General features: G+C 40.9%; 1 protein-coding gene across 1 annotated transcript in view; it reads right to left on the bottom strand.

Moving 5' to 3' along the window:
- DGKI (diacylglycerol kinase iota) overlaps positions 1-27,032 on the bottom strand; it is a gene marked incomplete at its 3' end in the record, with an annotated part of 307,501 nt that overhangs the window by 106,909 nt on the left and 173,560 nt on the right. The window contains exons 4-6 of the mRNA XM_039233998.1: positions 20,085-20,159; positions 18,677-18,733; positions 10,660-10,725 (exon numbers count right to left, since the gene is read on the bottom strand). Of these exons, the coding sequence (XP_039089929.1) occupies positions 10,660-10,725; positions 18,677-18,733; positions 20,085-20,159 (198 nt within the window). The remainder of the gene's footprint in view (positions 1-10,659; positions 10,726-18,676; positions 18,734-20,084; positions 20,160-27,032) is intronic.

Raw genomic sequence — 27,032 nt, forward strand, 5'->3', positions numbered from 1 at the left:
AAGTTAACAGTTACCATGAACTTGTCAGACTGTATGAAGAGCCTAAGACTTAATTTCTAGAACTTAGTCATTTCAGAGACAGAGGACTTCATGGAAGCAGACAGCTTACCTCAAGACCTTGTAATTAAGAAATAATTAGAATTAAGCCTATAACTATGGCAGTTGATTAACATTTTAACTGCTGTTAACTGTGATATTTGTAGTTCATATTTTTATGATTATCCTGATTCTAGGACAAAAATACTTTATACAAATACTTAGTGTTATACTCAGTATAGCCAAAACTGCATATAAAATGTTAACCATTGTTTTCATGTCTTTGTCCTAGAATACGAGGGAAGTTCCTTATATGAAAGTACTTTCCTAAAGATACAAGTAGCTAATTATGATAATAAGCATCCATGAAAATTAATTTCATCTGATTGTCCCATAATTGATACACCTACCAATACAATTATGATGCTGATAATATTCACCAAGCAAGTTGTTTTATTTAAAAACAACTTTTCCTAAAGATGGGATTGATGTTACTACAGTTACCACTACAAATCACTGCAGCTTTTCAGGAAAGCCATATAATCTATAGTCTTGCTGACAGTATGGCATTCCGGGAAATAAGTGGTTATACTCTTACCCTTAACTAAAAGAGGAAAATGGTCTTCTGCTGGCAGAACTAACTATGCTTTGTTTTTGTGTAAATTTAGGCTATTTTGCTATAATGGCTCCCAGACAGCTGAGAAAGAGACTTACGAAATTTCCCCAAATTACTCAGATTGTGCACCCCCCCTTGGTTTCATGAATGCATGTCCAAGTAATATTACCATATGCTGTCTGCTTTGAGAAAGAAAGGATTCTGCTGTCTAGAAATAGTTTTGACTTCATTTTAAGGGTTTCATAGTGAACTGATGGGTTTTTCCAGCTCTACCTCATATATCAACTATTTCTTTAAGATTGTGATTGCTTTTTCTTCTACTATAGCAATTCTGGCATTTCTAACCCACCTAATATGGACTGGTTTTTTGGTTTGATTGTTTTGTTTTGTTTGTTTTTTGTTCAAGTTTTCAAACACCATAAAGTGTTGCATTATTTTTCCTTGTAGTACCACAAATGACCTAATAATCTTTCACACCAGTGTGCCCAACCAGAGAGGTGTACAGACACTAAGAAAGAACAGACTTCATCTCCAAAGAACTAGTTGCTGGGCCTCACCAGTATGTACCAGCTGGAATGGGAAAGTGTGTATGGGACTGCATTCTGAGCATTCAGAATAAAAGGGGGCAAGACTTCAAGTTAGATAAAAGAATGCTCCTCTATAATAGAGCATTTAACACATTATCAGGAACCTCAGAAGATCATGCTACTGACCCTTGATGCCATTATGAAAAGTTGGATAAAGAAAGATTTATGTTAAGTGAAATAGAAATGCCAGAATGACTGTGACATAGGAGGTGATATAAATCTCATAGAAATAGGCATGATAGAGTTGCTATGTTAGGTACAGCTCAAAAATCTGTCAGTTGACTCTGTTCTGCGAGAGGATGCAAAGGATAATCCTCTCACAAAAGCAATGAAAACCTGGTAAGGATACCATCACTGCTGAGCAGCTCTCCTCTTTGGGTTAGGTCTACTGGTAGGAAATGGCTAACAAAACGAGTACTCTGACAGCAACTGGGATTACAAAATCTCAAGATGATAGAGACCATGTGGCAGCACTTAACCACTGAAGCAAGATAGGTACAATTACTGCAACACTGAAGTTGCAGCCAAGGGGCCTGACCTACAGAGAGCTATCAAACGGTTAATATAGTATGACCTCTCTAGAGGCAAGATGGATTATCAGATAAAACCAGTATTGCTCAACTGATACAATTCAAAGAAATCAAGAATGGAAGATCAAGAGATTGGAGGACAAATGTTCCCACAACAAGTCATAATCTTTTGTCTCATTTCTGTACTTAAACCAGTTTTCAAAGGTAAAACTCACTGATTAGAGAGAGCAAGTCTGCAGGAGAAAAATCCTGCAACATCATAGCAGTGGTCTAAGGCAACATTTCCCAGCCTCTAACTAAAAGAATCTACAGACATTTACTTGGGTAGATGTACACTGGGCAGAAGTGTCCAAATATTCTAAAAACTATTGGACAAGAGTCCAAGTTGATATGTGTACCCAATGACCTGGATATGAAGCAACAATCTGGTGCCTTGTCACAGTACGGATGTATGAGGCCAATTAAAAAAAAAAAAAAAAGTCCTGGACCAGGACTGGTTCACAGAGAGTCTACTGGTCCCCAAATCCACCAGAGTTAATTTCCCTGGTCCCTAACTGTGTAATTGGAGTAAACATATCTTGTATATTTGGCAGAACCCCACTTATTGGTTTCCTAGCCTGTTGTGTAAGAGCTAGCACAGAGAGGAAGCCCACGTGAAACCCTACACCACCCTCCCAGTCACATCTAAATCAAAACCAATGCCACATTCTCAAAAGGAATAGGTAGTAGATGATATTAAATTATTAATTTTTAAGTTATCATAATGGTATCATGTGTATGCTTTTTTAAATTATCTCTTTACATGCCACCCTTAAAGACTAAAGGAAGCAATGATGGTGTTCTTCAAAATATCTCCATTCAATTCATGTGTTGAGCTCCTACAAAACCAGACATTATACTGGACAATAATGCTGGAGTACCAGAAATTCAATCCAGTATATCCAAATGCAGCCACCATACCAAATTGGGGATCTTCTGGTCTTGAGTGTATGACATATGGTCACTAATTTGACAAATGAATTATTTTCCATCCCTTTCTGAAAAAAGAATAAAAAATTGTTTACATTCACTTGGTAGAGTTAACAGGGCTTTTAACCCTCAGAATTCTATCCAAATGTAGTACAAAGGGACCTGAACCATATGAATGTTTTGCAGAACACCACTTGATTCACTGTATCAATGACATCATGTCAAAAATGGATGACCAAGTAATGGCAAGTACACCAGAGATCTTAATAAGACAAAGTGGGGCACCTGGGTGGCTCAGTTGGTTAGCATTCAACTTCAGCTCAGGTCATGATCTCACAGTTCATGAGTTTGAGCCCTACATTGGGCTCTCTGTGCTGACAGCTCAGAAACTGAAGCCTACTTCAGATTCTGTGTCTCCCTCTCTTTCTGCCCTTTTCCCTGCTCACTCTCTCTCTCTCTCTCTCTCAAAAATAAATAAACGTTAAAAAACTTATAAATAAGACAGAAGGTGGGGAGATAAGCCCTATGAGAAATCAGAGGTTCCACACATCAGTGAAGCTTCTAGGGTTTAGTGGTCAAGAGCATGCTAGAATAATGTGCTACCCAATCTAAAGGAAAGACTATTGGATTTCACAATTTTGACTACTAGCAGTGAAACACAGCAGTTTGTGGGCCTCTGGGGTCTGGAGGCAGTATACCCTACATTGAAGAATATTGTCCTGATCCATTTACTGGATGACATTAAATGCTTCCAGCTTAGAGGGAAGCCCAGAGCAGAAAACAGCTCTGCACGAGGTGCAGTCTGCAAAGAAAGTAGGCCCTGTCACTTGAGCCATACAACCAAGAAGACTCCGTGCTACTAGAGATATTAGGCAGAAGAGGAGATGCCCTCTGGAGTTTATGGCAAACACCAATGGGAGAATCATGACACAGATTGGATTATGAAACAAGGTGTGCCATCTGCAGAAGAGAATCATGTATCTTTCAAAAAACCACTCGTATACTCCTATGCTGTGCTGGAAGAATGCCTGACTACAAATCACCAGGAGGTCATGACCGAGGCCCTGTCAGATCACTAAGCCATAAAGTTGGGTGGGTCCAGCTGCAATCCATCATTACTTTTAACTGGGACCATCTGGGATCCAGCATGTGCGATTTGAAAGAGCACGTGTATGATGTATGGCTGGGTAACTCAGACTCTCTATATCATCCACTCTTACATATCATACCAGGCCTCTTTTTTTTTAAGTTTATTTATTTTGAGAGAGCATGAGTGACAAGGTGAAGGGCAAGGAGAGAGGGAGGGAGAGGATCCCAAGCAGGCTCCAGGCTGCTAGGGCACAGCCCAAAGCGAGGCTCAAACTCATGAACCGTGAGATCATGACCTAAGCCAAAACCAAGAATTGGACGCTCAACCAACTGAGCCACCTAGGTCCTCCCCCCGCCCCCCAAGCCTCTCATCTGACTCACACGTATGGAAATATGGAGGTGCCTAATGACAATCTGAAAGAGAAAGGGAAAAGGTGAAATCAATTTGAAGATGGGTCAACTTGGCCTATGAGTCCAGGTCAAATGTGTATTAACTGCTTCACTAAAGCCTACTAAGGAATGGCCCAGAGAAATATAAGTAGGAAGAAATCCTCCCAATGAACATAACTTCAGGTAGAGCATTTGGTCACCCATTTTGTATGAAAAGATAGATAGCCTCATATATGAATATATAATGACTTACAGGCAATGGTGAATGGCTTCACAAGTTGACCAAAGGCTTGGAAGGAAACAGGGAGATGCGGGGAAGAGGCATGTGGATGAACATATGAAAGTAAGTATAAGGAGTAAAGATCACTATATTACATATTAATGCCCACCAGAGAGCACTCAGTTTATAAAAACTCAAAACTCAGAGATAGTAACTTGGACCACATACTGTCATGAGCCGTCCATGGCACAATGGACTTCTGTCCATGTGTCACCATGACACCAGTGATGAATGTTATTTGGATCCAACATCAAGGGATTCTACTCACCAAGCCTGAGCTGGCTACCACCCCTGCTGAATATCTAACCTGCCAGCCAAAGATTCCAAGCCTGAGCACCCAATATGGCACCATTCTTCAAAGGGGCTGGGCTTCAACCTGCCCAGCAGAAGGGAAAGAAAAGTACGTCCATACCCAGAATGTGTGTTGATCCCAGTCAAGATAAGTTGCTGCCCCTTCCACAGTGGAAAGGATTCAGTGTGATCATAAAGTAGCTCTTGACTGGGGTTCAGTTGGTGCCACCAAAGCAAGGCTTAGAGAGTGTGTGACCCACCAACACTGGATCCTGCATCACATTGCATCAGACTGGAGAAACTATTTTCCAACAGTGGAGGTGCAGGAGTGAGCACACAGCCAAGAAATACACTGGTCCTATCACATCCCACACCATCTAGAAGCTGCAGGCCTAAAGCAGAGATGGAATAGCTTTTGAAGGTGTTAACAGACAGTAGCTTTCAGAGGACATCCTATTATACTCACTAAATCCAGGATCATTTCATGGTGCTATTGTTTCCAGGGTAAAATATTCGGATACAGAACCCAAGGAGTAAGAATAGGAACAGCCATGACTACCAGCACCCCATTGGCCTGCTTGGGGAATTTATGTTTCCCATCCCCAGAACTCTGGGCTCCAGGGGTCTGAATCCCATGTGGGGAACATCTCCACCACGGGACATAATAGGAGGCCCTTTAACTTTAAACTGCTACTGCAGCTGGTTACTCTGTGATCTTTGTGTCAAGAGAGTAGCAGGCACAGGAAGGAGTCACAATCTTGGCAGGAGTAATTGATCCTGATCATTTAGTGGAGGTGTAGTTGTTATTTAACAATACAGGCAAGAAAAATATATCTTGCACCCAGATTATCCACTGGGGCATCCTTTCTGCAGTTCAGCTCCTCCCTCGACACAATCCTAGTGCCTTCATAGTGAAGGCACTTCTGAAGAAAGAGCAACAGGGACTAAGTACCACATAGCCGTGACTACCAGGACATGACCATGCCAAAGCCCAGGGAACAGCAGCAGTAGCAAAATGGCCCTACAGATGAGACACTGAGTGACTTAACCACTGGGGCCTGCAGTGCACTACTTCTGAGCCTTCAGCTCCTTGTCCCCTTTCTTTTTTGTTTTTTAACCACTGTATTGAGGTATGACTGACATAGAAAAAGCTGCATATATTTAATGTGTAGAACTTGATGAGTTTGGAGATAATTATACACTTATGAAACCATCACCACAATCTATGCAATAAACGCATTCATCACCTTCAAAAGTTTTCTCCTGCCCTCATTAGTAGTTATTTTTTGTGATAAGAACATTTAACGTAATATCTAGCCCTGTAGCAAAATTTTAAGTCTAAAGTACTGTGTTGTTCCCTACAGGAACTATGCTGTACAGATCTCAAGGATTCATTCATTCTGCATAACTAAAACTTTGCTCCTTGTGACTATTACTTCCCCATTTCCCTTCCTCAGATGAGTCTGGAGGACATTAATCCTCAGTGAAATAAGCCAGAGGCAGAAAGACAAATAGTATATGATACCACTTATATGAGGAACTAAAAACAGTCAAACACATAGAAGCAGAGAGCAGAATGCTGACCGCCCTTGTCTCTTTTCTTGATACTCAGCCAAGGACAAAAAGAAAAGCCAGGCATCCAGCAGCTCCATTGTCAAGAGCTCCATGGAGAGGCTTGGTTTCTTTGCCCTGGTTGTATTACCCACTTTACACTTCCTCATTGATCCTCCTGAGGCTAAGGGCAAAAGATTCCACTGTTAACGGCCAACACACTGCCTAACCAGCGCAGAGTCCTTACTCTTGAACTTCCGTTCCTTGTACCTAACTTTGCAGGGTCTCTTGATAGCTGACCCCAGGGCCCACATATCTTCAGATTTGTGGAGAATGGTGCTTTAAGGTGGTAAGGGAACACTCCCCTAGTCTCAGGTCAGTTTTCTCCATTATTTTTATTTTATGTCCATTATTTTTCTCTAATCCCTTTCACCATTCATATAATATCTCAACCATGCCCCGTGGAGTGGTTTTAACCATTGAGTCCTTTTTGCAATAAAAAAAATTTTTGTTAAATATACTCCCTTTAATTGTATATGTCTCAAATATTGTACCATAAGTTCATTTTAAATTAATTTTTAACGATATTCATTAAAGAGTAGTTTTGACATTTTCCCATTTAATTAATGCTTTGCTCTTTAATTTATTTAAACAAATTATAGATGATAGTATATATGATTTACAGACAAATAATCCATAATGATGTGGGATGTTTGGTTAGTAAACTGGAAGCTATCAAAAATGCAGGCCAAAGGTTAAGTAGATATTGTTGTATTAACAATTGCATTCAATATTTGATGTTTGAAGGCTCAGAATTCTGAGTTTCAAAAAGTTTGCTCCTTTATTTTTATAACTTTTGTATGTTTCTAAATGAAAAAACAAAAGATAAGGCCTCAAATTATTACTTGCAAGCAGATTTTCACAATTACCACATTGCTGGACTTGGAAGCTTGGTTCCTTCAAAAACGGAAGGTCAAATTAGCCAAAATCATGAGCATAGTTTTTCTTTGCATGTCAATTTTTTAAAGTAATAAGCAAACTTTGATTGAATGAAATGTATAGATGCAGTTAAGATCAATTAAGACATAGGTTTACAGAATAGGTATGCATCCTCTCTTTAATTGTTGAATGAATATAGCTTTACACTAAATAGTATGTGCTACATCAATCCCACTCCCTCTCCAGATCCAGTATCTTTCTTTATCTCATGTCTCGTTGTAAAAAGTTGATTTTTATGGACTGCTTCAACAGTGTCCTTTGTGCTCTGGTTCCTACTGGATTTGGCCACTGGGGATATATTGAAGAAAAGTAGAGTTGGGGTATTCATCCCCCCCAGCTGGTAGGTCACGTGAGCTGGCTAAGCCTTCTGACTAAAGGTTATAGCTTGTTGAAGGGCTTCTCTCCATGCCCTCACCTCTTCAGAAGTGACTTGACTATGGCTCCCTGCTGAGTTCTTCACTATCCCTTGTTTTTCTACACTCTGCTCACACTTTTAAAATATTCTCTCTATTAAACACTCATCAAATTACACGATTTAAGGTTCAGTGTGCCATCTCTTTTCTGCTTGAACCCTAAGATTCAAACAGAATCTTGAATTCAAGGAGAATTCTTGAAAGAAATGAAAACAATGTGAAATTATGTAAGGTTCAGAAACATGGCAGCCAGTCAGCAAATGTAAAGCACTGAGCAACTGAACCATGAGCTCTCTCATCTGATATCCATTAAGTGCCACACATGTTCAGCCAAACACATATTCGAGGCTCAAGAGAAAAGCAGTCCAAATATTTACCTTATTCTGACTTTTTAAAGTAGAAACTGAAACCACAACACTCTTTAACTATAAACACTCCCTAACAACCCCAAAATTTTACAAACCACCAGCTGAGAGAAAAAAAAAAGTTCTGCTAAGTATAGTGATAATTTTTCACCCTATGCCAGTGGATAACTTATGAATAATGTGTGAGGGGCATGTATGTAAGTGTGTATTGGGGGTGTGTGTGATGCTTTAAAATCCCTGGATATGTAAGACTGTACAACCCTACTGATGAAAATTAGGCATAGCACCAGTGTTTGAAGTGAATTTCTGATCACTTAATCTGTAAATGGAGATAGATCCACTCTGTCCTCTAATCCAGACTTCAAGCCAGGATCCAAAGGATTCTTCACTGTCCAGCAAGAGATACACAGGCCTAAGACCATCCCATCCCATCCAATCATTGCTTGAGTCTCTGAGAATTTGTGAGGAGCTGGATCAGACACGGGGGATGAATATAGTAGTATGTAATCACGGGAACATCACGTGAAGAGTTGGGATCACTGACTTCTCAGCTAAGAGCTGTGATGTGCAGAGAGCTTCGAGTACTCCACACTGCTTCCTGAGGACAGAGGCAGAGAAGGAGACGTGGCCACAGCAATTTAGGGTACGAGGAGTCCAGTCTTCCCCATCTGGTTGACCATGCCAATGGAACATAAGGCCAGAAAATGGAGCCTAATGTGACACTAGAGAATACATGTCACAAAATATAATGTTTATTGATTTTTCTTTTAATATAATTCCTCCAACTCTACTATGGCCTGAAAGTTAGTGGGGTGGTGCCAGCTGCTAGAATGTCCAGTGAAGATATGTTTGCAAGGCAAAAAGCTTATTCATCCAGATCCTTCCTATGTTTCACATCTCTAACTTCAAAGTTGGCTGTGCCTATCTACCTGTTCTCTCTCCTCTCTTTCTCTCTCTCTCTCTGTCTCTCTCATGGGAAAGTTGTAGATAGTCTACAATCAAGTAAGAGAAAGTCCAGAATCCCCAAGGCGATACCAGAAAGGGTAGGGTAGATGGAGCCAATGAAGGAAGATCATGTAAGAATAGAGGACTAACCTGCTTCTTCCCAACCATGTAAAATGGCTAAGAATACGAATCATTCTACTTCCTCCTCCACGTCTTTCTTTTACCCCCTTCACTTTTCAACCTATTTCATCCGACCTCTTTACAGGCTAGAAAGAAACCAGCTACAGGACTCTATGAACTGAGGAGATAATCCAGTTATAATGGAAAGCCACACCCTTGAAGGAATGTAGCCTTCCGAAGAAAAACTTGGTAACTGAGGCTACTGTATGATATTCCCTTTCAGCACTAGGCAAAACAGCAAAATTAATCTTTTTCTAGGTCTCACTCACCCTCAACACCCCTACCTCAGATAGCCAACATTTCCTTGTACCCCGTGCCAAAAGTGCTATACTGTCAGTTCATCCCAGCACTTGATCCAAAAAAAGTTACATGAATACATAAACAAATTAGGAATTAATTGATGAGGAATATATCCCCCCAAATTATTTTACTTTACTAAAGCAGAACTTCCCTTTACTGAGTTCAGCTTACTACTGATTTAAAAACATTTGGGGTGCCTGGGTGGCTCAGTTAGTTAAGTGTCCGACTTTTGATTTTCGCTCAGGTTATGATCTCATGATTCTTGAGTCCCAGGCCTTCGATGGTCTCTGCAGTGACAGTGTGAAGCCTGCTTGGGATTCTCTCTCTCTCCCTCTGTCTCTCCCCACCACTTGCATTCTCTGTCTCTCTCAAATAAATAAACATTTTTAAAAGTCTTTGTAGTATGATTCACCACCCGTTTAACCTTCCCAGAGGGTCCTTTTATTCCTAAGGTAGATCTCTCTACAATGAAAAAAGCCATAATCCAAATCTGCTGAGGTCAATAACATGTGGCAACTAGGGAATTTCACAGCATGTGCCCTTGGGACCCACCACTGCCCCACCTTCCTCTTTCCAGCGGCCCTGCACCCCAGGAGGCCATTTGGCAGTCACACCAAGAGACAGAGTAGCCATAAATAGCCACAAATGAGGAGGCCATCTCTTTCCAGGAACTGGACTACATTTCTTGCTTCTGTGTTGGCCTTCCTGTGTTGAATTCTGTTCAACACAATAATGTGTCCACAAAAATAGTGCTGCTCAACAACCCCACTGGTTTTCTGCTTCCAAGCGAGGAGTGAGACAGGCCAGCAGTCTTCAGGAGGAGATTTTAACAAAATAGGAAGTGCTATTTTTTAAATCACCAACAAGGAAATTTGCTGTGAAAGTGTATCCATCTCTCCTAAAATGTACTAATACCCGTATTCATAACCCTGACTCTCGCATGAGCTCTACAACAACTGAAACACCTCTTAAGTAAAGGGACCTGGAGAAATAAGGCCTTTCATAAATGAAGAGACGTACTGAGCACTGGATTCGGGTGACAGGGTTTATCTACCTTGGGGTGTTTGTGAAGGCCTGGGGAGCCTCCTACGGTGGCCATGGGGTGTCAGGCCCCTTACCTTCCCACACTGCTTACATTTTCCCTCCTGCCGACGCCTGTGCACCCAGTGATGACGCACAAAGTTCTGTGGGAAAACAAAAGGAAAAGAGTATGTTTAAATGTGCAAAGCCCATTATTAGTTTTTTTAAACGTTTAAGCATATTGATTTCCACAAACTATAGTCTAAGGCAATATGAGCACAATACCAAATACGTGTAGGTGTGATTTGCTTAACAATAAATATGAATGCACTTAGAAACCCGAAGCTACCCCCACGCCCAGTGATCTTCGTATTTGTAGAAATCATGAATCGTCTCTTCCCTTCACGTCTTCCTCATGGCCACACGGGGAAGATCTTCCTCTGCTTTCTTTCTAGTAAAACACTGTGCAGATGTGGGAGGTAACTGAAATGCCCTCAGAGAAGTGAAAAGGTGAAGGAGACAAGATGAAACACCCTCCATTTTTAAAAACAAATATGTATTGAATCCTTCATATATTCCAGGCAGGCACTGTATTAAACATCCGTGCTAGGAAGAACTTTAAGAAATTAAATTCTCAGAAAGAAACAGATCTCATTCAGGACACAGAGGATGAGAATTTTTCACTAGCAAAAGTGAAAGATGAAGGAGAAAGATGACAAAGAAGGCAAGAGATGGGGACCCGTTGTGATGCTTTAGCAGTGACATTGTGTTTAAACTGTCCTTGGGTTCTCTAAACAAGAGCAGCTTTCGAGGTCTATTCTTATCTTGGGCCCTAGGAAACACAGAAAGCCCTTTTCCTCCCAAATTGACAATCACTCCTCGGGCAGGGAGTCAAGGAGACCCATTACCACCACTGTTAGGATACATTATAGGAGAGAAAGTTGTCTTCAGGCCCAATGGTATCCAAAAACTTACATACAACTCATCCTTCTTAGACCAAGAGACCTAAAATATGTCTTTTTCCACCTGTTCTTTTCGGAGAAAACACACTGCACCTTACATTAACATGTCTATCATCAGGCCACAACCCATATTTTCCCATTAAAAGTCCCTTTAAGATATATTCAGTTATTGAGCAAATACTTAACTCATTGTCTACTAGCCAGCAGGCACCGTTTTGAGCACACAGGTATACAGGAGATAGATCCATGTTAGAAAAAACAAATGTTATAGCAACACATGAAATCTGGAGTGACAAAAATACCTCTGACAAACATTAGCATTATCAGTTCTAAAATGCCACCTTTATTTCTCTTCATAATGTCAAATCAATTCAAGCTAAAGCTTAAACAAAGAGCCTAGAGGAATAATGGCCTTTTAAATGTAATAAGATATAAAGAAGCATAATGGTCCCACTAATTAGTCTAATTTTTGCCTTGCTTTTCCCACTGAGGCAATTTAATAAAACAAGGACACAATTCTCATATTGTTCTCATAAAGAAGCTAATAATAATATTCTTGAGGACTAACTGTGTGCCTGGCACTTTTAAAATGCTTTAAATGTAATAATTATTTTAATTTTTAAAATTGAGAAATGAGAATTTCTATCAGTAGAGGTGCTATTCAGTCAGTATGCACCAGAAAATTCCCATTTGTTGTAAAAATACCGAAATATTCTTTTATTGGTTGATAAATGCGTTTAGTTCCCCTACCATTCTCCTGGCTCCTCCCCAATTGCCACAGACCCTCACTCCACCCCCTCCACATTGGAGGCCACTCTACCCCCTCACTATTAAGCAACTAGAATGTTAATTTTTGGCATGAAAGGTCTCCGGGATCCTTCTCCAATGAGCACGCTTTTGAAAACAAATCATGTTGCCTGAGCAAAGCCACTGAGTTCCCACAGCAAACTGAGAACACTGGGCTGTGCTCACCTGGTGGTGGTTGTATGAGCCTCAATATTATACAGACAATGCTGGGGCCCAGGGCTGGCTGAGGCTTTCAGGACAGCAGCAAGTCAGAAATCCACCCAGTTATCAGAGCCCATACCACCTACTGGGGTTCAAGTTGCTGGATCCTGCTGGACCCCTAGCCCACTGCCTAAGAATAGGGCTGGGGAGGACCAGGACAGGGCCGGTTGTCCCCTATCTCAATTCACAACATTGTAGAGCACGTTATCATTATCATCCTCCTTTTACAAATTACAAAACTAAGGTAGTGAGCGGACACTTCAAATGTAAGGGTAAGAGCAAGGATTCAAACCCAGGCAGGCTGGCAAAGGAGCCTCTGTCCTTAACCACCATGTTGCTGTGCCTTTCCTCTGCTCTGAGAGCTCAGCACCAAGCGCCTTCAGGAAATGACTTCAATGACAGGCAGTAGTAGAAATACTGAATATACAAAACTGTCAGACTGTAGTATAAGAGAGAAAAATTTACTGTAATTGTTGTTAGTTTAGCAAAAGCTGTGGGAAATTGAACAATGTCATTGATGGTAGAGAAATTTTCTACTTACGGAGATTATACATCACCTAATGACTATCAATTTAAGGACGGAAATGTTGGAAGAATTTGATGCAATTGCCTATGAAATCATGGCTGACTCATGGGGTTATTTAGCTACTGACAGCTCTAATCAAAAGATTAAACCAACAATTTCCAGAAATCAACAATTATTTAGAAATTATAAGAGTGACTTAATGAATCATTTATGGTTGCAACATGTGTCATTTGGTACACAGATGTATAACACCATGTAGTTTAACCTAGTTAGGCAATAAAAAGGAACATTTTTAAATTGTTTATTTAAATATTAACATATGACTCAGAAAGTTGTGACATATTTTAATATAATTTTTCCTAGAAAATAAATTGCAAAGTAAGGCACAGATAAAGTAACTTAAGCAAAAGCACTACGTTAGAAGAAACTAACTGTCTCCCATCCATGGCTCTGATTTGAGAGGTCAAGCATCCTTTTAGGATGGTCAAGCATCCTTTCGGCCTTCATAGGCCTACTAGAAAGTTCTTGTATTGCTGCCTTAATATAGTTTGAACAAACATCCAAGAATACGTGTTGAGTGGAATGGAATACTCAACCTAATTTTTGATGATGAAATCACATAGTGGCCACTGTGAAGGATCATCAATCACCATATCAATCAGGGGAGAAGAAAAAACAATTTCTACAGAATCACTGCTATTTTCTAACCCTCATTACCAAGCACCTTCATTTTTCACACTATTTCCTCTTGGCTACTATTCACATCTTCTAAATTACAGAACTGAAATTAGACTCAGGATCCTTATATGAGTGTTGACATACTGCTGTTAAGATAGCAAAGCAAGGCTCCTAACACCATGATATCTTTTTATTACTCATCAATAATCTCTGAATTATTCATATACTACCTTCAAGTACTGGGCAAGGAAAGGACTATTACTTATGGGTGTTAAAATCTGTGACACATTATTTCAGAGTTTATATTCAGTACCGTCAGCAGACCTACATAACACAACTGCTCACTTATTTTTCAAACAGCCAAGCTCAACTCCTAGTATTATGCATAAGGTGCTTGACAGAATCTTAGAAATTATAACCTAATACGGATAGCTTATGTCTTAGTTAACTGAGGTGCAGAAAGATTCATCTTAGAGGAGCTCAACCAACATTCATTAAAAAAACTTCCACAGGTCAGACATTCCGCAAGCACAAGGTACTGTGATTAACAAACCCTGCTCTAGATCCCTGCACTAGAGAGACACCCAGAGTGCAAAGGAGCAGAAATATCATTTGAGCCCAAGCCAAACTATTTCTAAGGTGACTGTTCTTTCACTGACATTCAGTAAACTACCTAACGTCTCCTAATTAAGAATGTCAAATGAGTCATGCCTCCCGTAAGTTTCATCCTCAAAACTGTCCTCTTAGAACAAGAGTTCTTAGGCATTTGGGGAGAAATTAACTCCTTTATAAATGCTTTCAGTCAACAGAAAGTCAACAGATCACAACCTCTGTGTCCTGGTACAACAAGTTTGGGACAAATTCCACAAGTGACCTCCCAAGGCTTACGCTTCAGGAGGGATGACAAACAAGCAAATGAGTAATATCCATAAATAATTATGACATGCAAAGTACTCTAAAGGGGCAGAACAAGGTACTTTGATAAAGAACAATGTGCAGTCTATTTAGAGGAGATCATTAAGGGAGACCTTGGGGGATGATATTTGAGCTGAGCCTGACTCTAAGAAACGATTAGCCATAAAGAGACTTCGAGTACAACAGTGAAATACATAAATATCTGAAGGTGGGAAATACCTTGGTCCATGCCTCAAGAACTAAAAGAAAGTCCATGTGGCAGCGGGATGGATTTGAAGAGGGGCGCTGGGGCAAGACTACACAGCCCTTATCATGCCAAGACAAAAAGTCGGGCTTTACTCTAACTGCTGTGAAAGCTAGTGGAGCATGTTAAGCTTAAAAATTAAAGGATCTGATTTTCATTTTAAAAATCAGTCTCTTAAATTTGGATGGAATGAAGGGGGAAATCAAGGAATCATGAAGAAACTACTGCAGTAGTCAAGAGAGAGCATGGTGTCTTAGTCTAGGGTACTAAAACCAGAAACAAAGATAAGCAGATGGTTTGAAATATGCTTTGTAAATAAAATTGATAGGGCTGGCAAATGAATTAGATGTGTGGAATATATGAGAGAAGGAATCAATGATCTCCCAGTCTCTTCGACCGAGGATCTGGATCAATAACCATCTCATTTTCTGAGGTGTAAAAGAATTAGAAAAAACAAGTTTTTGTGGTGATGTTAATAAATAATTTAGTTTTAATATGTTATATTTGAGATGACTGTGATATATTCAATGGACATGCCAAACAGACCTCCAAGAAGTATGGACTGGAACTGTTAAGTTAGGGGTTGTCAGCTCAGACATAATTTTTAAAGTCATGAAAGCTCTCCCAGGAAGAGTGGGCTGAGAGAAAACATGGCCCAATACCAAGCCCAGAGAAATCCATAGAAATCATGGAGATTGAACAATGAGAGAGAGTGGGGAGGACTATCCAATGAAATAAGAGGAAATTAGGAAAGATGTCATGGCAGGAGAGAATTATAAGAAGGATGGAACACTGAAAAGTTTGAATATATTTGAAAGATTAAATAAGAAGAGAACAGAAAAAAATCCAATGTATTCGGTACCTAGGAGATATTGAAAAAAGCAACTTCAGTGAAGATATAGAGCGGGAACCAGATTGGAACAGGTTAAAATGACTAGGAGGTGATATAATGAAAATAATTATATAGACAACACTTTCTGGAAGTTTAGCAGTGAATGAAAAAATAAGAATTGAACAGAAGTTAAGACACAGTTGGTGGCTAAGGAATATTTTCATTCGTTTATTTTTTAAGATGAGAGATGTCAGAGCATGTTTATGTAATGGAAATAATCTAGAAGAGGGGTGACAACAGTTGAAAATTTAGGAATGGAAGAGATATCAAGCCCTTGCTACAAAGACAAAAGAAGGTGTTCAAAGCACTTACGGAGGAGGGTCTGGCTTCACCAAAGAGTAATGATACCACTACTAAAAACTAAAGCAATATATAACCCCTTTCAGTAGAAAATGGCGTGCAACAATTACAACTATCTATCTAGAGAAAGAGAGAAATTAAAGGACAGGGAAGTTTAGAGTGGACATATGGATGCCCTCATTGGAAATTCACTAAGTTCATCTTAAAAACATAAAACTATTCCTTCTGCTGTCCTAAAGGAATTTTCTCCTTCATTAGAGTGCTTACTGGGTTATCTTCCAGCTAATGCTATAGGGCACTTGGGTGGCATCAAGGGTACCCACAAGCCTATCACTTTTCCGGTACTTTCCACCCCTTGTGTATGACCCGTAACCCTCCTATTATCGATATAATGGCCAAACACAGTGGAAGAGGACAAGAGATGGGGACAATTATTTTTTCCTCTCTCCACAACCTCCACTTTCAACATACCCTGTTTCTTTTTTTGTTTTTTTAATGTTTTATTTATTTCTAGGAGAGAGAGAGAGACAGCATGACCAGGGGAGGGTCAGAGAGAGAGGGAGTCACAGACTCTGAAACAGGCTCCAGGCTCCGAGCTGGCAGTCAGCACAGAGCCCAACGCGGGGCTCGAACCCACGAACTGTGAGATCATGACCTGAGCGAAAGTCGGATGCTTAACCGACTAAGCCACCCGGGCGCCCCAACATACCCTGTTTCATATTTTCTCCCAATCTTCCTGTATTAGGAACAATGTGATCAGTCTTTTTTTCACAGTGTCTTTTTCATTATTTGTCAGTAAGATGTCAGTGACCCTCTGTACTCACATGACTACTTTTCCTTTTCTACACATTCATCTGTTCTCACAGTTTTAGTTACAATGTGCTGATGATTCACAACTGTCTTACCTCTAACCCAATCTTCTTCTTAAGTTGGCATCTCCAACTGGGGCCTCAAGGACACCACATGCTTGAAAATTCTACAACTAAATTCATCACTTCCCCACCCCATTCTCAAATCAATCTATTTTCCAACATCTCATTGGTTTTCCAGGGCAGAAGCCCGGTTCACTCTGGACTCCTCTTTTTGTCCTTAATCCAATCAATTATTACATCCTGTCAATTTTATTTCCTTCACATTCCTATCTACAAATTTTCTTCACCCTTAGGATTACTCACAGTTCAGATCATCACCAGAACAGCTCCTTATAGTCTCTCCATGCCTCCAAAATGGCTGCTCTTTAACTACTTGGTATTCCCTCCACACTGCAGCCAAAATAATATGTTCTGCTTAAAGCAGTTTAATGCGCACCCCGCAAATTACCATGATGATAAAACAGTCAACTTGTAATGTGCCTTACAAGGACCTTCATGGCCTAGCCCCTGCTTATCTCTTGGATTTCACATCTTACTCGTTAATGTTCTCTTGCTTTTGTGCTTGTGAGCGTGTGCTCTTTCTGTCTCGGAGGCTGTCACTCATCTCCTACTTACTCTCCCTCTACCCACACCTTCACTTAAGATAACTCCTCTGGGTCTCCGTTTACTTGCCACCTCTTCCAGGAAGCCCTTCCTCTGGTGTCTGAACCTCACCCCTCTATCAGTGCATAGAGCTAGTTCGAGGAGTACACCAGCTGAGAAGGGTTTCCAGTTATATTTAGAACTAAAAATAATCTCACCAGGAAGGTAAGGGAAATGGAGGAAGTATATTTTACAAAAATGACATTTACTCCACTTTCTCTCGTTGAAAGCACCATACACAATAGGAACACCTGGAAAGCTAAACCATATTCCAGGTAGAATGGACTCATTGTAGCCTTTTGTTCTGCCAATTGGAGAGTGCAATTTGGGGCCGGGAGTTATCCAGGATAACACAGGAGGACTGAGAACCTCTACCAACTAACTGTCTCACCTTCTCTAACTTTTCAACATGTTCTCAGTCTCTTCAAAGAAGAACTAAACAAACAAACATGTCTAAATGCAGCTCTTCTCCTATCTGCCCCTCTGCTTACCATTAACAAAACAACTGCCCTTCATTATGCTTTCCCATTTACCTCTTTGTCTTCACTACTGCGCGGTGAAGTCAAGGACTGAGCATTGAATATAGTTCTTCCGTGGATCTATCTACCTATGTGCCTACCTATTTACTTACTTAACAGATGAAAACATTGCAGTTCAGAAAGACTGGGTGAAACCAATATGGAAACCAGTCTGGCTCCAGCGTTCATGGGAATACTCAGTAACTACGCTGCCCACCCTGAATAGCTTCTACCGACTCAAAATTGAAAAAAAATATGGAATTAAAATAGACCATAACATAATAAAATGCTATTTATTTCTTACCTCTTCAATTCTACCACTGCTTCCTACCCGCTCATTAAAACCTTAATCCCCAGTGCATTTCATGAGACTACTACAGGGCAGTATACACATGCTGAAGGTTCTGGGAGATTTTACTTATGGATGCATTAATAAGAAACTGATATGGAATGGATAGAGCTAGACTTTAGTTCTGAATCCCAGGTGAATATCTGTTAACCCAATGAATCAATGGGAAACAAAAGGTGGTATATAAGTCGAGCTCTTGAAACACTCACTTCTCTTGGTGATCTTGAGCCCCCTTCTCGAAATGTTGGTTTACATCTGAAATTAATCTGTCATTTAAAAAGAGAAGTGTATTAGATTAGGGATAAGCATCAGACTAGACTGACTTACTTGAACAAATCAACAGTGATACACATAGCGAGCTCACAAAACAAAAGCCCCAAGGAATAAGAAACACAGTTTAACACTTGAAATCATCACCCCAGATAATCTATAGGGATCCCAAGTGGATCCTATATCTCCAGTCCACGTGTCTTCATTCTCATTGATGAGAGCAACAGATCTTTAAACAATAATGCTCTTTCAGCATAAATTTGAGGAAAAGAGATAAAGAGTAAGAACAAACACATAAGGCAGCTGAAATCACCCAGCTATGCTGTAGATTTTAAAAGTAGGGCAACATAAACTTGAGAAATTTTTAATATGATGATGATTATCCACACGCACAAAGTTTTCTTTAAGTCTGCAGTCTGCCTTTCCTTTAGGTGGGCAGGCCTTGTGGAAACATGCACATCTTCTTTAGCTACTTAATTAAGGTGAAAGGAATATAGAAATTAAGGAAGAGATATGTAAATGGAATTGGGACAGCAAGAAAAAAACAAACGAAGAAACCCAACAAACTAGAGAGAGAAAGACAGAAAATGTTAGCAGTCATTCCCACAAAATACCAGTTGGCGACAACTGGTAATATATTTGTGAAATAATGAATGTCTCAGAGGATTGAAATATTTCAACAGATTCACACAGGGCAGCTCAAGAACACAGGTAACACAGAGACCCACACACGGCAACAGAGGAGACGCACGAAGAGGACAGCATTGGACTCATGACTGGAGCCTCCCCTTTCACGCAAATGACCGCTGAATGCACTCTGTGGAATCTACTTCGTCTGGCGGCGGGACACCACGGGGATGTCACCTCCCGGCAGCCCACACATTCATGCTGTGCAAGCAGAACACGGCCCCAAGAAAGGAAGGGGAGCTGGCCTCTGGCCTCTTCCCTGCTGTCTTCTTCCTTTAGGAAGAAGAAACTCACAAACATCAGACAAATCTACACGATCATTCCAAAGAGCTTATGGATTTGTTTTTTTCGTAAAGAAAAATGTGGACTATCCAATGGGTGAATAACAATGTCATTGTAAAGAAAATTGGTGTGTACCAGGCTTTTCTCTCTAACCTCCCAAGAGGCAACATAAAATGATACCAAGTTATCCTTTGGGAAGCAACAGAGCGAATTAACCCCAAGAACTGCTTTTCCATTAACTAATCCGGTAATAACGTTGGTCTTCCAGTTTTTTTGAAGGGCACTCTTGAAAAAGTTGGAAATAGGAAAGGACAGCCGGTCTTTGAAGTCCAAATACTTGTAGTGTAGCCAACATTACAGCAGGTGGCAGTGTCTCACCTTTTCTAGCTGTTCAATGCAGGCGGTGTGGACGACGATTTTACAGACCGCACACTTCCTCCTGAGGGCCGATTTCTACAACATTCAATTCAAAATACAAGAAGAAACATTAACAGTCTGTTCTGAAGAATTCCCTGGTAGTAAAGAGAGTATACATAAATAAAGCAAACGTAAGCACATTTAAAACGTCATCTTAAGCATTTGATATTAGGGCAAACTTCAATAGTCCTTTTTGACCCATCTACTATCTCTGTATCTTCATGACTCAGGGCATCCTAGATTTTCTCTTCAGAATACAATGCATATGATAGCTGCTATGTAGAAGTAGTAGAGCATATAATACGAACCATATAACCTAACGATGCAAGCATTAGTATTCTCTGGGTTTTTTTACATTTTTACTGTAGTAGTTAAGCGGCATGGCCAATATCCAGAATTAGGTCTAAGTTCAAACCAGACATTCTTTCCCGACCGTTAAGAGTTGACATTTCAAGAGGCCAATCGCTTTCATCTTCTATCCCAGCCACAAATCTACACTGAGCTACTTGGGTCTTCACCCAAATCTTTGGGAAACTGATAAGAAAACCTAATTCTTACACCCGATCATAACAATACATAGTAATAAAAACAGCAGCAGCAGACAACATGAACGTAGTACTGGTTAGGAGTCAGGCACTCTTAGAAGCACTCATAAATCGTAACTCATTTGATCTCCACAGCCCGAAGAAACATGTAGTATTTTTACTCCCATTTTACTGATGAGGAGCTGCGTGATGTGCCTAAGGTCTCGTAATTAGGACACAGCAGAGGCGGGGAGTCTAGCTCTGAAATCACATAATTGTGAGCATCACACAACTTGGCCTGACAGGTACTGCCAGTTTCAATGAACAATAAAAATACTTTCTGAGGTGTATCTTTTGTCTAACAATAGAAAACGAGTAGTGGGGTCAAAGAGGAGCAGATGGAATCTTAACACCACCACTGCCACGGAAACCCAAGCTAGAGATGCTCGGGCCTCTCTACATACAAAGCACGGGCCGGGAAGGTAGGGCTGCGTGAACAACCGTGGGGTTTGAGCACTGAAAGCAGCTTATTATAACAAAGCTAATCTGCAAAATAGTGAATCAAAGCATTCGAGTGTGAAGGCCTTGCCTTTCTTGGGAAAAGTGCTAGTATAGATTGCTGGCAAACTGCCCTCTTCTGATGTGTGGCTTCCTTTGCTGAGATAATCACTTTTGAGCCAAAATGTGAAGTATTACTACAACCAAAAAAGACCAGAAGGGACTGCAAACCACCCCCCTGGAAAAGGCAGTATCGGAAACACAACTAGAGCCTCCTGCCTCCCGGATGCTTCCACTCGCTCAATGCAAGGTATGCATAGTGGTGTCTGCCACCCACAAAGTGCCTAGAACCGTGCAGGAATGTGGCAACCAGACCTGCAGTCTCACCCTGCTGGGGGGGAGGGGGGCGCAGGGGGCCGGTTAGGGACAGGCTTGCAGATGGCTCTCCTCTGCCTAAGGAGAGAACACAGTCTGGAACATTAAATAAGTTTGACAATCCACTGATTTTTCAAATAACAAAAGATAAGGGAAACACGGGCATCCAGCTACCCTACTGGAAAGTGCCTCCGTGCCACTACTAAAAAGAAAGGAGGGAGAGTGGGGAGAGTGGGTGGGAGGGGGGTGAACAAGTAGTTGCAGAAGCAGCAGCAGCAGCACTCAAGGCAACAATAATAAAATTCTAGTTTGAAATGTTCACGAGCAGATTGCCATAAGCAAATTCACGTTGCTCTCCGGTTTCCCTCGGATCTCCTGGTACAGATCACTGATGCAGCACCACCTGCAGAAAATGCATGGGGCACTTGAGTCTCACTGCTAACCAGCGCTGCAGTGATGCTAAGGGAACTGGAGCTGATTCCGGTCTACTCACTATCCACGAAACACACGGTAGGTCACACTGCAGACAAACACAGCCACTCCACTCATGGCAGGAGTGGACTCAATGATGGGTTATGATTTAAGGACGCCTCCTTCCTTACCAATAATTCCTGCTCTGATCTGGCTTTGCCCCTGTAGAGCTCCAGGGACTCGAAGAGGCTCCTAAGAACACTTCTGAAATAATAAAGAGGACCATTCCATACCGCAGCCCTTTTTGTACGATGGGTGTGTGGTGTCCTTGGAATGTGCTTTCTCGGATAACATCTAGCACCAAGCAGACGGAGGGACCCGGACACACTCAGTGAAACCAGAATACCTCTTCCTTTCCTTGTTCCATACCAGGATTCTAAATCATGAGCCCTTTTGAAGAAGGGATTTGATACCAAGGTTAACATGTCCTCTCTCAGCTTTCTGGGATAGCATGTAAATATACCAACATCATTAGTATGAATAATTCACTATGTAACGTTCTCCAGGTGATAATGAAGTCAAGTGCTTTAGTTATAAAACCAACTTTATTTAAATGAAATTGAATTTTAAAAGACCATCAGAAAATACATACTTTCATGCCTTGAGAGCCAGTCTATACAGACCGTAATCTGAATTTTTCTTCATAAACACTACAACACGATGTATTTTTTAAATTATTTACTTATTTTTAAATTTACATTCAAGTTAGTTAGCATATAGTGCAATGACAATGTTCTCTGTATTTCAGAGTCTCTTATGTTTTGTCCGCCTCCTTTTTTACATAGTACTGTTGCTTCCCTTCCCTTATGTTCGTCTCTTTTGTATTTTAAAGTACACATGAGTAAAGTCATATATTTGTCTTTCACTAATTTTGCTTAATATGATACACTCTAGATCCATCCACACTGTTGTAAATGGCAAGATTTCATTCTTTTTGATTGTCGAGTAATACTCCATTGTATGTATGTATGTATACACGTACACACACAGACACACACAGACACACACACACACACACCATATCTTCTTTATTTATTCATCTGTTGATGGACATTTAGGCTCTTTCCATACTTTGGCTATTGTCGATAGCGTTGCATGTGCCCCTTCAAAGCAACACACCTGTATCCCTTGCATAAATACCTAGTAGTGCTGTTGCTAGGTCATAGGGTCGTTCTAGCTTTAATTTTTTGAGGAACTGCCATACTATTCTCCAGAGTGGCCACACCAGCTTGCATTCCCACCAGCAGTGCAAAAGGATTCCTCTTTTTCTGCATCCTTGCCAACATCTGTTGTTCCTTGAATCAACACAATGCATTTTACTACAAAGAATGGTCATTTTTCTAACAGACCAGAGATCCTTCCATTGTGCTTATCTTCTGTTGTCCTCAATTTCTTAATTAAGTGACAGTTTCTAAATAGTTTATAATCTGAGAAATCAGGTAATTAAGGTTTATAATCATATGCAAAATTAAGCAAATTCTGAATGATAGCCTGAGGTCTTTTTCCATAGTAATAAAATATACATGGATTTTAGTGCCTCAACTAATAAAAATTTTTCCAGTGAATCAGAAATTTTAACTGTTGACTTCTTGGTTGATGACTATGTTTCAATTGGTCAAAGTTATTCAAAGTAGCTTCTGGGCAGAAATTGCTCAGAACAGAAATAATTTTTGTGCTCGGTTATGTTAGTTTTTATTTGAGAGATTTAAACTAAATGTAAAGTTAAAATGTCAGAATCTAGACTGTAAGTATTTACTTTTCCTTAAAAAAAAAAAAACCCTCTTATTTAAATCGATATTTCATTCACTATGAAAAGTGTTAAGTCAAAAAAGAAAAAACAAGACATTAAGGGGCACCTAGGTAGCTTAGCCAGCTGAGTGTCTGAATCTTAATTTCTGCTCAGACCATGATCTCATGGATGGTGGGATCGAGGCCCCTGTCTGGCTCTGTACTGACAGGGTAAAGCCTGCTTGGGATTCTCTCTCCCTCTCTCTCTTCCCCTACCCCACTCTTGCACACATACTCTCTCTGTGTGTCTCAAAATAAACTTTTAAAAAGTCATTAAGTCCTTCCACACGTTTGCAAATTAAAATTTAAAAATTTTAAAAATTCACTCTCTTCAATTAATTTAAAGGCCAATGCTTTAAATATCAAGTAAAGTCACTTCAGTGCTCTTACTACTGGTTTTCAGATTTTGTCAGTATTAGTATTCAAAGGAAATCCATTAGATTGTAAATTGTGTGTGTGTGTGTGTGTGTGTGTGTGTGTGTGTGTGTACGTATACACGTAACATCTGTGAAAATTAAGACGATATAGGACATAATACAGAACATATCTAATCGCATCATGACCAGCATCTATTTAAATAACACGAACATAATGATATGCTGTACTTCGCAATGGTGGACACAATCCAACTAGCAGACTAACAGTGACTGTAAGACAAAACACTCTAAGTTCCGACTTGGCCCTTCGTATTTCACCACGCTGCAAGCACTCTGGCATTCACAACAGTGACAGCTCCTTACCCAACTTCAGCTCCTATCAAGCACAGAAGTAAAGTTATGGCAGCCTGAGACCACTGGAGCTGGGCCTGGGGCAGAAGGATCCGAGGCAAACAGTGGTAGAAAGTGTGTAATTGTTCTTGACAAAGGGTTTAAGATCTAACAGAATCCCACCCACTCCACCACCTTTGGCCCTAAGTTCCTGATCCATATGCACCACCAAGAAAGCTAGATTTTCTTCCTCTGAACCAGAGATGTGATTTTCTCTAAGTAGCAATGAATATCTGGTGATATTGATAGAAAGAAAAGAGAAAGGAGAGAAGGAAGAGGGAGGAGGGAAGGGAAGAAAGACCCAGCTGTACAAGCCTATGATTTATAGAAGGGCTGGAGCTTCTTAGCGCCTAAGGCAATTCAATTGTCACTCCTAACAGTCTGAACTTTGACCTCAAGAAGTATGTACAACAAGGCAGGGTGTGCCCCTTCCCTATTTCTCCCTGAAGATGGAGCAAATTAACCTGTCTGCTGACCTTACCCCTCCTGCTGTATCTTAAGGATACACCCCCTTACTCTCACCCCCATGTGCATCCACCGGTTTAACTACCAGAGATCAGAAGTGGAGAAGTAGGAGGAAATACCCAAGAGTCCTCAAACCTGGCCTGACAACCCTGTCTTCGCTCCCTGTTTCAGGAGAGCTTAGAGACTAGAGCTGCTGCTGGCCAAAGTCCAGGCTTGCAGCATCTCTCTCCAGACGGAGTCTGCAGACAGACCTAATGCAAGGAATCACTGGTCCCTTTAGCTCCACCTCTACAGTGAGGCCACAGTGATAAAAGGATGAATGGCCAGGGAAGGGTTCCTCCAGGCAGAAACCCAATCATACTGGGAGCAGGGAAGAGGGGAGAAGGCACACTGGGGAAAGGACTGGATGGGGTGCAGAGCCAGAAGAAGATGGGGGGCTGGGGGAACAGGCTTAGCAAGCTTTGGCCTAGCTATCTTCTTCTTAGAGATTACTTAGCTCCTTTGCTTATCCCAGATCCAAAGAATCATGCCAAAAGGAACAGAAACAAGGAAGGGCTGGAAATCGGGGAAAGGGGAAAGAGAAAGTAAGGCAAGAAGAATTGTATCCTCCCTTCTTGCTCCCTTTCAGACACAGAGCTCAGTGGATGGGCACTTTGATGGGAGAGGGAAACAGGAGAGGCTTAGGGCTTGAGTAAGGCCATTTCCTCTCCAAGGATGGGAGAACAGAGCACTCAGTAGAGAGGAGGGAAGGAGCTCCTAAGCTTCTGGAGTGTCAGGAATTTGGTGTCCTTTCAGTGGGGGATGCCTCTATGGGCAACAGGAACAAGAACACTATCGCTGTATAATCCAAGGTAAATGAAAACAAGAGTTCTTTGATTTATTTAAAAACCTAATTAGAAGAAATGACAAGCATACTTGGCAAGTTCTGCTCCTCTGGGGAGCCTGGGATGCAATCTGTAAATTGGTATTAGGAAAAATAAAGAAAGACATTATCTGCAAGTTCTGTTAATACGATTTCAGAGCCAAGGACAGCCTCCATTGTCACTTATGCTGGCTCTTCTTTTCCTCAAAGAGAATAGAGGACATTTTGGACAAATCAGGAGGGTGGCTCAGCTGAAGTCCCAGTGCACCCCTGTTGTGGTTCCTCATTACATTGGTAAGTTCATGACAACAAGATTTCAAACATCCCGGACCAAGGAGCAAAAAACGCCAGACATCTTGAGGAGCCTGTGGCTCAAGGGTAATCTCAAAGCTGACTCATAGCATCTACTGCAAGGAGACCTCGCTTTGTGGTAAAGGGGCCAGCCCACAGCATGAGGACTGTTGGCCCATGTTGGAAGGTCAAGACCCTGATTTGCCAAGGTCCTATGTGTCTATGCTTTGTGTCGTCTGGACAGACAAGATCTCGGTGAGGGCTGAATCCCTCTAAGATAGCTGTTCTTCGGCATCGACACCCTAGATTCTAAATGCCAGATGTACCTCAGAATATCTGAAAGAAAAGGAGCAGGAACAAGAGGTTGGGTGGAGGACTCATGTAAATGAGTGCACAAAAATACTCATGCTCTGCTCAAGTACACCGAAACCTGCGTGTGTTTGTCCTCTGGAGTCACGATGGTCTGAGATGCCCTACATAAATGAGTTGTCCATGCAGCTGAAGCAATCTGTCAACCCCTGACTTTTCTAAGGCATATTTATGAACGTTTAGTCAATAAATAATTTTAACCATGCCTATTGAAGGTAAGACAATGCTACATGCAGTGCAGGAAACAAAGGGGAAGGAGCTTCTGTCCTTCCTATGAAAAGCTGGCAAGCCATCTGAGGAGACAGGAAGGACTTGGGGGGGGGAAAGTTCATTAATGGAGATGGCCACACATAGCTAAATGCTAAATGAACAGCTCAGACAATGAAGGATATCGCTTAGAGGAGGGTAAGGTCTCAGAGGCTGAGTCAGTAAAAAGGACCTAACAGAAAAGCAAATTCTTGAATTGGGCCTTAAAAGATATATACATTTCAAAAATCAA

The sequence above is a fragment of the Hyaena hyaena genome, unplaced genomic scaffold (assembly GCF_003009895.1).
Source record: "Hyaena hyaena isolate Hyena2069 unplaced genomic scaffold, ASM300989v1 scaffold_82, whole genome shotgun sequence".
NCBI lineage: Eukaryota > Metazoa > Chordata > Mammalia > Carnivora > Hyaenidae > Hyaena > Hyaena hyaena.